Here is a 15958-nt window from a genome sequence, read left to right as displayed (position 1 = left end):
ATAATACGCGGGTCTATTTTTTAAAAAATTAATCTATATTATTTATAAATAGATTAATTTGTTTTCGTACTTTCTAATTATGACTCTTTAATTAACATTTTAAATATTAACATAACATGTTTTGAATGTTTATATAGTTTGTTACAAAATATATAAAAGATAAATTATTATGAAAAACCAGTAAGGTCAAACTCGGTTTTGACTCTTGAATATCGGAACCCAAACGTAAAAGGGCTTATTCTCGCTTTTTTTCTTAGTCATTTTTTCTTATTCGAGCTCTCATAAAACATCGAAATTTAAGCATGAAGCTGACGTCGAAACACTCGTATTTTCAGTTTAAATTTTTTAATTATTTTCTGGTTAATATTGGAGTAGAGGAAGTATTATTAAATGCTTTCTTATGTCTTTAAATTAAAGCTCCGTTTCTCATTCAAACTCACCCTACTAATCATTTTGTGACCAAGAAAACATAATCCCAGACAGAGAGAATAGGTGGCTAGGCATAGGCATGGGTGCCAAAACAGATTTCACGATGACGGTGAGCAAGGAGGAAACTGTGGCAGCAGGGTTACCATTGCAGGAACACTGGCTACCATTCTCTAACCTCGACTTGCTTCTTCCCTCCGTCGATGTGGGAGTCTTCTTTTTTTACGATAAACCAGAAACCTGCAGCACGAGCTTCCCTTCCATGGTCAGTGTCCTCAAGAAATCTTTGTCTCAGGCTCTCGTCTCCTACTACGCATTTGCGGGTGAGGTCGTGACCAACACCGTTGGTGAACCCGAACTCCTTTGCAATAATCGTGGGGTGGATTTCGTTGAAGCTTATGCAGATGTGGAGCTTCGAAACCTGGACCTGCACAACCCTGATGAAACCATTGAAGGCAAACTCGTACCTAAGAAGAAACATGGAGTGCTCTCGGTCCAGGTAAAACAAACTAATTCATAATCATCTTCACTCATTCAAATATTTGGAATATAAAGCATTGAAGGCAAACTCGTATCTATCATCATGTCATAGCATGATGAACAAAAAGGTGTAGCTTTAACTGTTAATCATATGTATGTTACAGGCAACAGAACTTAGATGCGGCGGAACAGTGGTGGCATGCACATTCGATCACCGTATAGCTGATGCATACTCAGCCAACATGTTTCTTGTATCATGGTCTGAAATGGCAAGATCCAAGTCAATGTCTTCAGTACCGTCTTTTCGCCGGTCTCTGATGAACCCGAGGTATCCAGGGCGCATCGACGTGTCTCTGGATCGAATGTATGTGCCCATATCCTCATTACCACCCCCGAAACGGCACCTTGATCAACCCACCCGTATAGCTGATGCATACTCAGCCAACATGTTTCTTGTATCATGGTCTGAAATGGCAAGATCCAAGTCAATGTCTTCAGTACGTCTTTTCGCCGGTCTCTGATGAACCCGAGGTATCCAGGGCGCATCGACGTGTCTCTGGATCGAATGTATGTGCCCATATCCTCATTACCACCCCCGAAACGGCACCTTGATCAACCCACTGATACTCTTATTAGTCGTATATATTATGTTGCTTCTGAGAAACTCAATGATCTCCAATCACTGGCTTGCTCCGATGGATACAAAAGAACCAAGCTGGAGTCCTTCAGTGCATTTTTATGGAAAATGGTAGCACTCCTTGCTGCCAAAGATGGTTTCAAGTTCACCAAGATGGGGATTGTTGTGGACGGAAGGGTTAGATTAGGTGAAGGAGATGAAGACAAAGCAAGTCTAATGAGTTCTTATTTCGGAAACGTTCTTTCCATTCCATTTGGGGGCCAAAGCGTAAATGATCTGATCGAAAAACCATTGTCATGGGTAGCTAATCAGGTTCATGATTTCCTGGACCAAGCAGTGACAAAGGAACATTTCCTGGGCCTGATTGACTGGGTCGAAGCTCACCGTCCCGAGCCAGCACTCGCTAAGATATACAGCAACGGAAGCGACGAAGGGCCGGCTTTCGTAGTGTCGTCGGGGCAGCGTTTCCCGGTTTCGAAAGTGGATTTCGGATGGGGACGTCCTGTTTTCGGTTCATACCATTTCCCTTGGGGAGGGGATTCAGGATATGTAATGCCGATGCCAAGTCCTGCTAGGGAAGGTGATTGGGTGGTGTACGTGCACCTTTTTAAAAGGCAACTGGAGCTGATAGAGGCGGAAGCTGGTAATGTGTTGAGGCCCCTCGCTTTCGATTACCTTCAAGTGGATTAACCTGCTCCTGCTATGGTTTCTTCGGTTTAAACGTTCTCGATTACTTGTAACAAAACCGTCCCATGTTCCCCCAACTTTGTATTCTCGGTCATGTTACCGAACAGTGTTTTAGAAATGTTGTGTTTGAAGCTGGACTTGCAGTCCTACAGCTTGCTGCTTTGGAATTTCTGTTGTGTTTTCGGTTTGTAAATGCTAATTAATAAATTTAGAATTTATGTCGTCACAACACTTATTTCAGTATATATTATCGAATCTTTAAATATGAATGCAAACATTTATTTATTCTATTGATCTCTCTCTTGTCTCAGTTTCCCTCCTGTTGGACGCTGGCTTGCAGCCGTCGATCACGCCCACCCGACCCGAGGTAGATCAATAATATCTATAAAAAATATATAAATAAAAGAAGAATATATTCATGCACGGTAGATACGTTAACACTTAACTATAATAGACAGGTGACCAAATAGTTAGTTTACCCTAAATAAAAAACATGTAATAATTACGTTAAAGAAAAAAAGTATTATATTCATATTGGTTTAGTTTATAAATTTTTTAGCTTCACCACTGCTTATAGGTTTCCACAAGTGTTTTGTGGAAACCGGAAGGAAAGAGGAGAGTAAAGGAGGAGGGGGGAGACATCAGACAAGAACAGAAGCAAGGTTTCAGCAACCAAATAAGACTCTAAAAGAATCTTAAGATACCAAGAGAGACCTTAAAGCAAGAGAAGGTGGGAAAATCTATAATCATTTTCAGTTATATTTAAATAAAATGTTTTGATGCTTATTTTTAAATTTCCCAATACCATTTTTTATTTGTTAAACAATGTGTCCTATTATAGTTCACCGATAAGGCACAAAAGTTATGTACTAAGATTACATCAAATATAATCTCAAAAGTACTTCTTTTTTCTGAATTTATGGATGATACCAAAATGTAAATCTCATATTTGTACCTAATTTAAAATAATCATCATAACTCATAAGTTTATTTTAAAATTAATAAATAATTGTAATTTTATATAAATACTTAAGTGTGTTACTTGAATTTTTGAAAAGAATTAATTAAATCTTTTTTTTTCATTCAATTAAGTGTTTGTACTTTGAAATTTCACCAATTCACTCCTTTAATTAAAATTAACACTTACCTTATGTTTTGTCTTCTTTTTGAGATTCAACATGATTAATCCCAATGAGGTTTAAAGCTACCTCAAGTTAGACTCCTAAACATGGACATCATTATTTTTATCCATAAGATATAAGCCAAAATTTTATTTTTAAATACTATTGTGTTGACTTCTCTGTATATTGTCCTAGCATCCATAGCCTTAATTCTTTATTATTCTAATATATATATATATATATATATATATATATTATATATATATATATGTGTGTGTGTGTGTGTGTGTGTGTGTGTGAGAGAGAAACATATTTGAAATTTCCCTTTTTTTCTTAATAAATATGAAGAATTAAAAGTTAACCTGTATATCAAGTGATTATGGTTTGGTTAATGTCGTTAATTATTATTAAAAGATAAATGGATTTGTCACATGTTCCATGTCACCGTACATTTACCTTGTTGCATTAGCATATATACAACATACCTGCTTTAATTTTTTTTCGTAATTAAATTGGAAACTTCAAGAAGTAAAGTGACAAAAATATTTACTTTTTTATTATAAATTGTACTGTTAATGATAAATTACTTCAATTAAATTAATATGAGATTAGGGGTTGTCATCTCCATAAAAAGTTAAAATTATCATAAATTTTAATTTTTTTCTATGTATTTTCTATTGAAAATATGTTTCTGTTCCCTAGAATTTTATAAATTCAAGTTCACCATCCTAAAATTTTATAAGTTCAAGTTCGTCCCCATATAAGATCCCGTATCTGCCTCTATTGGTAATAATAATAAATGTCAAATCCTATGATTTTGTAAAATGGGAAATGGTTTCGGTAGTTCAGCCATAACCTAATGACTTACTACTAGAGTTGGTTTTTGCAATAAATATATGAAATTAGAAGAAACATCTTCATCAAACCAACCAAACCCTATTTTTTGTCAAGCTTATTTCAGATGTGGAGTAGGAAATTGGAGAAGTAGATTGATTTCACTTAAATCGTTTAATAATTTTCAAATATTGTGACACAAGAAGATTAATTAAAGTCCATTGTGAGACGGAAAAAAATCAATATTCAATAAATTAAATATGTAATCATATAAAAATTTATATACAATAAATGATAATATGAAAAATGATATATTAAACAAGATTATGATTAAAAATAATATTAAGAATTAGAATATGTATATAAATAAGGAAGGTAGGAAGAAAGGGATGTTATTCATAGGATTTTGGTAATTGATTAAATCAAGCAAATGATGTGTTGCAAAGATTAATAAGTATAATGTATTTTTGGCAGGTGGTAATGATGAAGAATTCATCCAAATACACAATAGGGTTGCCCTGCAAGTTAGGACCAATCCTTATTTGCAACTGCAGATTATACTCGTAATTAATGATCTAGGTTATTATTGATCATGAGTAAATTACATAAATATAGTCTGAAAAAATGTGTAGGTATAGTACTAAATGTAGGTATTTATTCAAGCAGATATCGTGTGTGTGTTTTTATAAAGGGTTGGAATTTATATTCATTAAATTAATGATTTGTTTATGAGATTCGATAAATATTTATAAAAGTTAGGCGTGCGATCCGGATCGGTCTAGATTAGTGAAGGCGAAACCTTGGAATTGGAGGGCAACAAAAAATAACGCAAGCTAAACCAACCATTATTGGATGTATCAAAACATGATTTGCCTAAAAAAAAGTATTACGACTTTGCAATGGACGTTTTCAGTTTGATCCATTTACCCAAGGAAATTCCACTGTAATCAGATGTTATTTTATATACACGGATGAAGCCAGATCAAGAGGTTTAGTGATATTAATTAATCGCAGGGCCATTAACAATGATGATGTAGTGATCAGATTGTAATTACTTGACAAAGCTAAATTGAAGCAGTTAAGTCATGATCGAACAACTCTACCGCAATTAATAATCCAGTGTTTTTGTTGTTTATTAGCTATACGTACAGATCATCTTCATCAAACTACTGAACCCATTGGCCTTTTTTTTATTGAGTGGTGAAGGTAAACAACACTACATGATTTAAATATAGCATAAAAAATAAAATATAAAATAAAATAATATAAAAATAACATAAATACAATACCGATTATTTTATATGAATGATTAATATACAAATACACGTAAAATATTTCGGACACAAGTAGGACAAAGGATTCAACGGTTTGTAGGTGTAGGCTGGTTTTAAAGAGTTTGTGAGGATGGATGGATGCATGCGGGGGTAGAGGGTGGTTTTGGTAAATGAAGTGGTTAATTAGGGTTTTCTTTTTCAGACATATTAGTTGCTTACTTGAACCATCTTTTTAGAGGTGCAATCAGATGGGCAAGTGGGCGTGTGTTTTGGTGGGGTGGTAGCCAGTGTTAACGAAAATACCAGTTTGCAACTTCAAGCTACCAACTTCCTCTTCTCAATTAAACTTAATCGTATAAATTTATAATATTAATTAAGTGATAATAATTAGAAATGTATTAACATAACAATTCTTAATATTAATCTGAACAGATAATTAATTATAAAATATATTTTTATCCATTCAAAAGTTCCTTGAAAGACGTGTATAATATATAAATCTGAAATCCTACCTTACGTTGGTTTACTATCTTAGCAAAATTATCCTAATATCATAGACGAATTTCGATAAAATATATTTTTTATTTAAAGTTTTCATCCCGATCATAAATTCTAATAAAAAATTATATTTTATTAGAAATCACTAAGTCAACGAGACAACTTCAAATAAAAAAATATTATTTGAACAAATTCATCACTTTGACGTGACAAATTTACCCTGTACGGTAACATTTGTCGTAGATTGTAAAATAAATTTTAAACTGACTTATTGGGCCAATTAATTTTTTATATGGCCTAATGAGCCTAAAACCAAATTACAATTACATAAAAGCCCACAATATTATGAATAAGATCCAAAACTCGACTAAAACTGGATTAGTAATATATAAAAGTTAGGTCCATGAATTAACTCACCCAAGATCCAACATAGACTGGTTAAACAGTGCTTCAAGCTACTCAAATTACTCGAGCTCATCTCCGTCATTACCGGACTGAATCCGAGTAAGTTGATATTTTATCTAAGTTGTTATACTAACCTAGTTGGGTAAAGAAAATACAGCAGCCAAAGCATTTGCAGTAGTCATGAATTAAGGGGGGAAAATGTTCACCACACAAATATGTGTATCACTCTGGATGCATGAACACCAAAACTGCAAATGATCCTCATCTTTCTCAAGGATATTGCAAAAGATTCACTTTTTGGTGTGGATTCAACCTAATTTTGTAGCTTGCTGTGTGTATGGTTCGAAGTTCGAACTAACAAGCAAAGCGAAGATGGAAAAGCTAATATAGTCATCATTGGATCGGAATTTTACCAGGCAAGAATAAGTAACGGAAGCGTGAATCGAAGGGAAGAATGCCGCAGTTTCGGGAACCGAGAAGGCTTTGCCTCCGTTTTGATATGCACTGCTCCACAAAGGCAGCTTGATTTGGTGGCAGGTAAGGAGATATCCATACTGCCAAATTGGAATCATCCACAAAGCCCTTGGCAAAGCAGTGCAGTAATTTCGGAACTAATAGCTTTCCTTTGCTGCTAACCCCCACCGAAGCTCGTATAAAATCACATTGAGCTTCTTCAAGCTCCTCCCTAACATTATTTGCAGTGTAGATTCTCACCTGGCATTTTCACCTCACTTGTCAAAACACACAACCAAAACAATAGCGTGTGTGTGCGCGCGCGCGCATGCACGTGCATAAAGAGGAAACTTAAGATGGAGATTTACCGCAGGTGATGAGTACATCCCAGAACTAAGTGCAAAAGTTACAAGTGGTTCATACGCATCAATTGCAAACTTGCGTTGTTCATCCGACACCTTAAATTTGTGAAGGGCAAGAAGTAAAGCCTAACAAGAGGTTGTTAACATTTGTTGGTTAGTGAAGTACGAGAAGCAAGTAAAGAAAACATGCACGACGACATCACAGAAAAACCCATACAATTTGCGGTCTATGCAACGGTGGTTTCATCTTCAGGATGACATATTCAATTGCAGCTGCGCTGAAGGAGTAGCCACCAACGGCATATGCTGCCTGGAAAAGTAAAAACCTTCCATCAGAAATAAGTTAAAAAATCTTAAACTCAATTAAATTGATAATCATCTTGCATTTCTCCATTTTTAAGTCAGCCACTTGCGTAAATAATAAATACAGACGGATATAGAAATTAGCTGTAAATATATTCCATAAAAGCTCGGAAATTCTAGATGAAATGAGATCTCTAATAAGACCACTGAATCAGAGAACTGACATATATAAAGGGCTTAATCTTTATTCTTCCCTTTGGCTAGGATTGCTTCTTTTAGGAGAAAAACTCTTTCTTTAACCATGATTATGTCCGCTGCACTCTGTATATTATGGATGCTTAAGACAAATAATGGTACACAAAATAATTTACACACACAGAGTGCGGCTGCCAAAACACCTTAAAAATAGGAAAATAAGATGCAAATTGCTCATTCAACAATTGATACCTTTTGCATCAAGGAGAAGAGCTTCAAATCGCTTCTTGGAACTCCATATGCCAAGTAAGCCTGTTACAACACAGACAACACACATAAGAATACTGTCAAAACCCGAACTGGTCAGTTATGTAGAACTCCCAACTCTTGGGATCTAATCGTAAATATTCAACTTGTGAAAGCAATAAAGAAACCCACATGCATGATTAGAGCGTTATACAAGTTGATCCAGAAGGCAAGCTTCTCATTGCAACTTAGGCGAATAGGATTCACTTTTTCCAGTTGCTCCACAAGTGTTCTGTTCTCCAAACAATTAAAAGCAAAACAGTAATGAATCAGCTATAGTCCCATACAGTAGTTATACATGTAGAAATTTTACTTGAGTTCTAATCACTATACAAAATCCTACTAGGCTATTACTCTATTATTGTGAATCTGGTCCCACAAAAGTAAAATATACCCTCATTTGCTGGTGAGAAAAATTTAATACAAAATGTTTGATAAGTTTAACACCTGAACTTCCTTAAAGCCTCAGATGCATATTCCAGCTGCTGCTTCCCAACTGACATCCAGGATACTTCGGTTGATAAGCCATAGTTTCCAATTTCAGCCCAGCTTAACTTCCCTCGTACTCTATAGGGATCAAAGGAATTCTCTGAAGCCAAAACTTCAGAGTTGCTTTGGATATCAACTTGAGGGCTCTGCACCCAAGACAGAATCTTGGAACTTTCTGATGATGACCACCATGATGAATTTGATAGATGCCCCTGAGGTGATAGAGTTGAGCTGTTGCTTTTAGACACAGATGATTTGGAAGGAACAGTTGAATCTGCAAGAGATATGAATATATTTCTCATGCATCTAACCATCTCTTCTGATAGCCGGTTAGGATGCTCCCATAGGCCATTAGGTATTATCCCTCTTGAAATCTCCAAAAACGATAGACGTTGAAGAGATTTTTCATCTGTCTTTGAAGATATTTTCGCAGCATGTTGCAAAAGCATGTCCACTGCATTCTTCTGTGAATCATAATTATTAATGCTCAGTAAAAACCTTTGGCGGTTTTCAGTACTAACCATGTCTAGAAATAAATATTTCCATAGATATTACGCCTCATAATAGAGAGAGAATACAAAATAAGATGTGAAATAACCTTAAGCTTTAGAAGTAGGTGTGAAGCCAAATCTTCAAAACTCTATTCAAATTCAGTATATAGACAAAAAACATAAAAAAAAACAGCATAGAGATTGTATGTATACCAATAAGAAATATTGGAAAACGAAATTTGCAGCGAACATCATAATATCTAAAATGCAGGTTTCCAGCGTTCTCATCAATCCTGAACTCAGAATTTGATTATAAAATGTAGATAGACAAAATAGCATCGACTTTTTCAATTAAAGAATTTCTACTAATCTGCTCTAAAGATGGAACCAATATTTATCAAGTATGATACACTATAGCGACAATCATGAAGTTGAAAACTCTATTCAGAGGAGGCACAAAGGAAGCTAGACATTTACATCTCTTACAGACTCCGCAGAAGATGATTCACCAGTAGATTCTGACAGCTGGTATGTAGGCTCTTGGTATGAATTATCTTCTAATGAAAGATGCAATCCAAGATTTGAGTGCTGCAAACACATTGATGATGGTGAAATCTGGATAACAAAAGAAAATTTCATATTTACAGCCAAAGTACAAGTAAATATACATGCAATACTTTTGTGATGTCAACTTCATTTCATCTATTATTATATTTATATTTATTGTTAACCTTAATATTGACCATTATAGAACAGAATCTGTAGGAAAGTTACGATATTCAGCTTGTCTTCACAGCATTAGAGGAAGATTCTTAAAGGAAAATATGTTTATCATAGGAGCGTTGCTACTTCTCGGTGGGTACCTCCGCCAGAAGGTTTCATTAAACTTAATGTTGATGGGGCAATGGTTAAGGGATGGGACAAAGGAGGAATTGGCGGTCTGATTAGGGATGACAGAGGTTTGAAACTAGGAACTTTCTTTGAAAAAATTGGAGGAGGACCTCCTATTCTTGCAGAGTTGTTGGCGATCAAAAGAGGTTTAAGTCTCATTGAAGAGTTGAGATCTTTTCCAACTCAGAGGATTATCTTGGAATCAGACTCGACCACGGCCCTCAAGTGGATTAAAAATCCAGATTTATGTATCCCGTTGTTTCAGTCCTTGGTAAGAGGCATAGCTACTTATGTGGAAGGAAAGGGTATCATCTGAAGACATATTGTGAGAGCTGCTAACTGAGAAGCGGATGAGTTGGCAAAAGCTGGTATAGGATGATCTGTGGTTATGAGTTATAGTTATTAAGCTGGGGTGTTCATTGTGTTTTTTAAGGGGTTTGGTTTTTAGTGTTGTAGTTTGTGTTTAGGTTGTTAAGTCTTATGTTATAAGCAGACCATGGTTATAGATTGGTTGTATGTTATGTTCAAGAATAATATAATTCAGAGGCGCTCTTTTCCTCCTTCCTATGTCCTTCATGTTACTTATATAACATGTAGGATATGAAGGGGTTTTAATGAGGCCTATATTCTATAAAAAATAAATAAATTAATTTATGTGCTTATCTCTTGATTCATATCGGGTTTATTTTCCAGTGAGTTTCTTTGTTGTCCCAAGGATTTACTCCTGTCGATTTAGTACTATAAGATCAAAATCATCACAACTAACCACAACAAAGATTTTAACAGGCCTACAAACAATGTTACCAAACATTGCAGTTATAAAGAGGAGGTTTGATAAAAGAGGGAGATACATACTGATGGAGAAACCGAATGCCTCAATCGATATTCAGCAAGCCTCCGTTCACTTCTCTCTTGACTAAGTTGGAAATGCAAAGAGAGCATCTCTTGTTCAAGTTTTGAGATGGTACACTCTAATACGGCAATATGGGATAGAAGCTCCTGAGCCTGTAAGAGAATAGGAACAATGTAAACTTTATAACAGTCTACATTAAAGAAACCAGTTCACAATTTGACAGGTATGCCTCAATTGAATGTACAGACTACAGAGTTCATAAACAAATTGGTGAATTTAAAAAGTAGAAATTACAAAGAACCAGAAAGCAGTCTATATAAACTCCAGAGTCCAGATGGCTACTTAATATAAAACAATGAAATAATATTGGAGATATTCAAAGCATATTAGCAATTTCCATAAGACTGCAATGTTTTTAATACAAGGACTCAGAAAGCGAAGATCAAATATAACTGACATACATGGTGTGGAAGGCATGAAGGACTTGACAATTCGGAAGCATTTTTCTCTATAGCACTTTCCAGAACAGAATGCAGGTCCATCTCTTCTTGCAGCTTTTTTTGCAATTTATGTACCTGGCAAAATTTTCAGAAATAGTTACCAGAATTGAATATGCATTTATGGAACCATTGTAGCGACTAAAATAAACATATTTTCCCCAAGTATCAGCATATTATGATCAAAAGAAACCGAGTACATAAGACTCCTAGTAGAAGAAGGCCATCAAACACCAGAAATAAACCTTAGGGGCTCTGCGAGTAATTTTCCATGCTTGGTATTAAAGTTAGCATGGATTAGTTCATTTCCTATTAAAAATGGAAAAAATCATCAAAGACATAATCATAAACACAGCCGCACAACTTCTTCATTCCATCTTAAATGACTAGTCTAATACAGTGGATAAAAGGTTATTATAGTTAAGAGATGCTTACATCCTGCTCAAGCTGAAACCTATAAGGATAAAAATCACTGCTTTTAGAACACGATTCCGCGCTTCCAGTCTCTTCATTGTAACTCGTTTCCTGAATGAATCACCAAATTCAATGTGAATATCAAATATAAGCAGAACTACATTTTCCTAAATTTTAAACCAAATTCACTATGAATATCAAATCTAAATTAATAGAAACATTTAGAAAGAAAATGGTACTGCAGTAAAAGTCTTATTATAGCCCATGGAAAAGAACAAAGGAAAATTCTTAGGACTTTTAAAACGATCCAACCAACAAACAACATGAAAGGAACTGCTTGCCTGTCTCTTCTGCAATGGGCATAATATTTTATTTTCAACAAAACTTTAAACTCTAACAGTCAATATGCTAAAACCGTGAAAAATGACATGAAGGTTGTCTTCAACAGCATTCAGATAGCCAAAAAGAGGGAAAGTAACAAATTGTTATTATCCACAATGACTTAGTTCCAAGGACATTTCATGCAGTCTTAAGCAACAATCATTACAAGAGAAGAGCACCATCACTTACCTCTAACCATGAGATATTATCTTGAAGTTCACTAACAATATCTGGCCGACAATCATTTCTGCAGAAAAAGGCCACTCAAAGGAAAGAAAGAAAAAAAATCAGAATAAACTAACAAAATCCATTTTAAGCCAGTAAGAGAATAAGCAAGTAATCAAACAATGCAATCCTTACTTCCTTAAAGCAGATTGCACGAGAGAAGAGTCGCACATCTTGTAAACATGGGGTTTGGCTTTTACCAAATAAAGAAGACCCTGTAAGTCACAAAGTAGCTTAGCTTCTATATTACCCCCATATGCAAACAATCTTCATAAATTCTGCAGATCCAATTCAAACATCAAAACCCTGCCTTTTTTAATGATTCTAACTTTGGGTAACTTGAGTTAGATTTCGTCATCAATAATCTTTCGGTAGAATGAGTTGTTTTTTTTGGACAGAGTACAGTTTGACTTGTAAATAAGTAAGTGAAGACAAATGAAATCAATGAATGCTCAGCTACCAGTCATTTTCAACGCAACAATACAAATCTAATCAAATCACATATAACCAATACGTATAGAAGTGAAATTATTTTAGAAAGAGAATTTATAGAAAACAAAATATCTTCGGAACCACTAGAAAAAAATGAATTACTTTTCCACTTCATGAAAATAAGAGCGACTGCAAAAGTTGTGGAAATTATGAGAATATAATTAACAAAAAGGAACATAAAAATGAGTAGATGCAAAGAATATGCAATTACAAGAAGCAAAAAGAAGAAAGTGGGGTTATACCACTGCATATTATGGAACACATAAAAAACTCCCTCGGTGGCAATAAAAAAACAAAGGGGGAAACTTGACATACCCTTCAATAGTTTATCAAAGTTGATTTAAAAGCAGAGAAGTTGGTTGTTTTTCTGTTTCATTCGTACCCATTGAAAATGAAGAAGAAAAAGTCTGATAGTAAATGTGGATTGATTGATGGAATTAAAAGTAAGACCAAAGTTGAGATTTCAAAAGTAGTAGGGCAGACAGTGAATCAAATAAAGAAAACGCAAACAAAGAGTCTTTCAGTTTCCACTGGGTAAAGATTCTAAGCCACAATAAAATGATGGAACCAATTGAGTTAAAGAAAATTAAAATGTAAAAAGAACAATCCAAGGGACAGATCCTAATGGTCCCCTTGTGTCCTTCAAATACTATTTTTCTTAATTTTTTTTATACCGATACAACTTACAGGCTGACTCCATTAACCGTAACGAGTTCTCTTTCACTAAATCTATATTTCTAAACCTCAAAATAAAAACTGATAAAAGAAAACAACAACCTAATTTCATACTTCCAACTAGGAAAGGAGAAAAAGAAGAATAAATTGATCCTAAAGAGTAACAACAGAAAAGCCCATTTTCAGTGAAAACAAAAAGAAGAGACCTTTGACAGAGAAAACGTGAAAGATTCCAGCTTTCTTGATACTTGAACAGAAAAAAAATAACACCCAAATCCAACTTGAAACTGGTTATCGGCTTCTTCTTCTTCTTCTTCAGCACCGTTTCTCAGACAAAAAGAAAATGTATTTGTTTGTCGACTGGGTACTTATGCTCTCTCAATTTTAACCTGAAATTGAAATGGTGGGAAAAGTGGGGTGGACAAAAGAAATGACAAAGATACACGGGCTGAACTAACCCAAAGACTTGGTGAGAGAGATTTCAAACAGAGAAAAACACGAATCTAGAACAGCTTCCAAAACATATCATGTTGAAAATATTAGTATATATTATTTGTTTTTTACCAACTCCAGATAATTTTGCAATAAATTTAAAATGGGTATGTTTTGTGTCGTGTCCGCTTGTGGGCGGAAGATAGTGATTACTGATGTAGCTGCTTTTGTTGTGGCTGTGGAAAATGAGTTTTCGTTTCTTATTAAAAAAAACCATATCTTTAGAATCTGTCTTTTGAAATCTGAAAATTTCGAGGTATACTCCATTCCATTTGTAATAGATTTCGACTTCTTTTTAGGGTTATGAATTTATGATTGTGATTATGCTGTCTTTCTCATTTTATTATTGTTATTAATTGGGTTCTTTTAAAGTTTATGTTTTTTCTTGGTTACGAGCATAAGTTTTTATGCTCCCATAATGCCTCCGGTCCAATGAATTTTAATATATTATGCGAGATAATAATTTTATGTTCCTATACTTGTACCGTATAATAGATAAAATATAAATAATTTTTTTAAAACAAAAATGTAATAGAAATTATAGTTAAACAATATTAATATTAATACAAACCAAAACCTATAATACTACAAATGTCACCTAAAACAATGTCTTCATGTATTTTTTGAAACAAAAACCTCTATTATTTTACGATAATCAAGACTTTATAAAAATACTAGGTGAAGTTTTATTAACTATGAATGTAACATTACATGACAACTTTTGACAATATTGTGTTTTTTAAATCAGAAGCATTTTAAGAGCCAACGAATTAATACTATGTGAAGTTTTATTAACTATGAATGTAACATTATATGACAACTTTTTGACAATTATTCATTGGCCATGTTCATGGTATAAATATAACACTTCCACAAAATTTATAGAGAATTTTAAATTGCAATATATGACTTAAATGTAGAATATATATATATATATATACTTTTAAGATTATATTTAGAGGATTGTACATTCATACTTCCGTACACATCTTAGTATTATCAAATCCAAGTAGTGTTAGTTACAGATATAATAACAATGATGATAAGAGCTAATGCAAGAAGAAAAAAAACTAAAATAGATTTAAGTTCTTGAATTAAACCCATGAGACCGTAAGATGATTGTATCATTACATGGTTCACAAAGTTTACAAGAGCTTCTAACTTCTTCATTGCTATAACCATTTGAGGAAGGTAAGTACCTTGACCCATTAAACTGATGCCCACCAGCATTAAACTAATGACATGCCCCTACATGTTATTCTGGGTCGTCACTCATTTGACACATGTATTGGGCCAGTCCTACCTCCAAGATTCTAAATTTGACAGTGACTAAAACATATAACATGAAAATATAATTTAAATTGAATGATTTTCATATACGTGAAAATATACTTAAATAAAATAATAAGAGGTTGCAAATACGTGACATATTTAATCTTATATTGCTAAAGCAATAATAATAGTATTTTGTATCTTTGTTTAGCCCCCTCTCTTTTTTCTCTCTCAACTTATTTTCTTTTAATATTTTCGTGTCGTCTTTTTTTTTCTTTAATTTTTGTTTAGCCGTCGATGATATTATTTTTAATGTTGGTTGTCGATCGTTGGGAATATTAATTCCTTTATTTTTTTTTATTATGTCTTTATATTTTTTCTTGAGTTTTTTTTTAATTTTGAATAAGCATATCTGTCATTGTAACATAATTTTCCTCTGCTCTTGTGGCACGATTCTCATATTTTTCAGTACGTTTTTTTCGCATACATTTGCGGTTGTTTTGGTTCTCGCACAAAAATCATCACTACATTTATTTTCTGATTGGTTAGTCAATGGTCATTTATAGTCAGATCCCCTCTTTTAGTAAAAGATTGTTTGCCAACGTAATCATAATTGTGTAGCAAAATAGCCTGCCAAATTATTTAGTTCGCTCTCCACTCTTTTTTTACTTCGTCAAGCGTCTCATTCGACAAAGACAAGAAGTTTATATAAAGGTTATTGAGTTTTGATATTGGCCGTCATTGTAAATGGAAGGTTTTAATTTTCTTCGTATTTTTTGGTTTATTATTTACTTATGTTTGAGTA

At 33.9% G+C, this 15958-nt stretch overlaps 2 protein-coding genes across 5 annotated transcripts; one reads left to right on the top strand and one right to left on the bottom strand.

Moving 5' to 3' along the window:
- The first annotated feature begins 435 nt into the window (after positions 1-435).
- Positions 436-2430, top strand: LOC120194174 (coniferyl alcohol acyltransferase-like). 2 transcript variants are annotated; one of them, XM_039196563.1, is made up of 5 exons: positions 436-925; positions 1071-1234; positions 1438-2239; positions 2270-2281; positions 2355-2430. In XM_039196563.1, exons 1-3 carry the CDS (start codon positions 509-511, stop codon positions 2231-2233), a joined length of 1377 nt encoding a protein of 458 aa, XP_039052494.1. In that variant the 5' UTR covers positions 436-508; the 3' UTR covers positions 2234-2239; positions 2270-2281; positions 2355-2430. The 2 variants fall into 2 exon arrangements, with proteins under 2 accessions (XP_039052494.1, XP_039052493.1); XM_039196562.1 differs by having other exon boundaries at positions 1438-2409.
- A 3914-nt stretch (positions 2431-6344) lies between these two features.
- On the bottom strand, positions 6345-13871 carry LOC120193855. 3 transcript variants are annotated; one of them, XM_039196285.1, is made up of 14 exons: positions 13596-13870; positions 12358-12500; positions 12187-12244; positions 11638-11727; positions 11167-11280; positions 10708-10857; positions 9439-9576; positions 8782-8934; positions 8429-8682; positions 8114-8213; positions 7928-7987; positions 7395-7487; positions 7184-7303; positions 6345-7076 (listed from the first exon to the last, which is right to left on the bottom strand). In XM_039196285.1, exons 2-14 carry the CDS (start codon positions 12393-12395, stop codon positions 6756-6758), a joined length of 1689 nt encoding a protein of 562 aa, XP_039052216.1. In that variant the 5' UTR covers positions 12396-12500; positions 13596-13870; the 3' UTR covers positions 6345-6755. The 3 variants fall into 3 exon arrangements, with proteins under 3 accessions (XP_039052216.1, XP_039052215.1, XP_039052214.1); XM_039196284.1 differs by having other exon boundaries at positions 8429-8934; positions 12358-12437; positions 13596-13871; XM_039196283.1 differs by having other exon boundaries at positions 8429-8934.
- Between the last annotated feature and the right edge of the window lie 2087 nt (positions 13872-15958).

This window comes from Hibiscus syriacus, unplaced genomic scaffold, assembly GCF_006381635.1.
Source record: "Hibiscus syriacus cultivar Baekdansim isolate YM2019G1 unplaced genomic scaffold, ASM638163v2 tig00116997_pilon, whole genome shotgun sequence".
NCBI classification, from domain to species: domain Eukaryota; kingdom Viridiplantae; phylum Streptophyta; class Magnoliopsida; order Malvales; family Malvaceae; genus Hibiscus; species Hibiscus syriacus.
The sequence above is the reverse complement of the archived record's forward strand: the minus strand, read 5'-3'. Positions and strand labels throughout refer to the sequence as shown.

Excerpts from the sequence above, each read along its gene's own strand:
- LOC120193855 (XM_039196284.1), bottom strand. The coding sequence starts at position 12,395 with ATGTGCGACTCTTCTCTCGTGCAATCTGCTTTAAGGAA. Across the intron at positions 10,858-11,166 it reads CTTCATGCCTTCCACACCAT|GCTCAGGAGCTTCTATCCCA; the intron begins GTATGTCAGTTA and ends ATTCTCTTACAG. Across the intron at positions 9,577-10,707 it reads GGCATTCGGTTTCTCCATCA|ATTTCACCATCATCAATGTG; the intron begins GTATGTATCTCC and ends TTTGTTATCCAG.
- LOC120194174 (XM_039196563.1), top strand. The coding sequence starts at position 509 with ATGGGTGCCAAAACAGATTTCACGATGACGGTGAGCAAGGAGGAAACT. Across the intron at positions 926-1,070 it reads ATGGAGTGCTCTCGGTCCAG|GCAACAGAACTTAGATGCGG; the intron begins GTAAAACAAACT and ends TGTATGTTACAG. Across the intron at positions 1,235-1,437 it reads CGGTCTCTGATGAACCCGAG|GTATCCAGGGCGCATCGACG; the intron begins GTATCCAGGGCG and ends GATGAACCCGAG.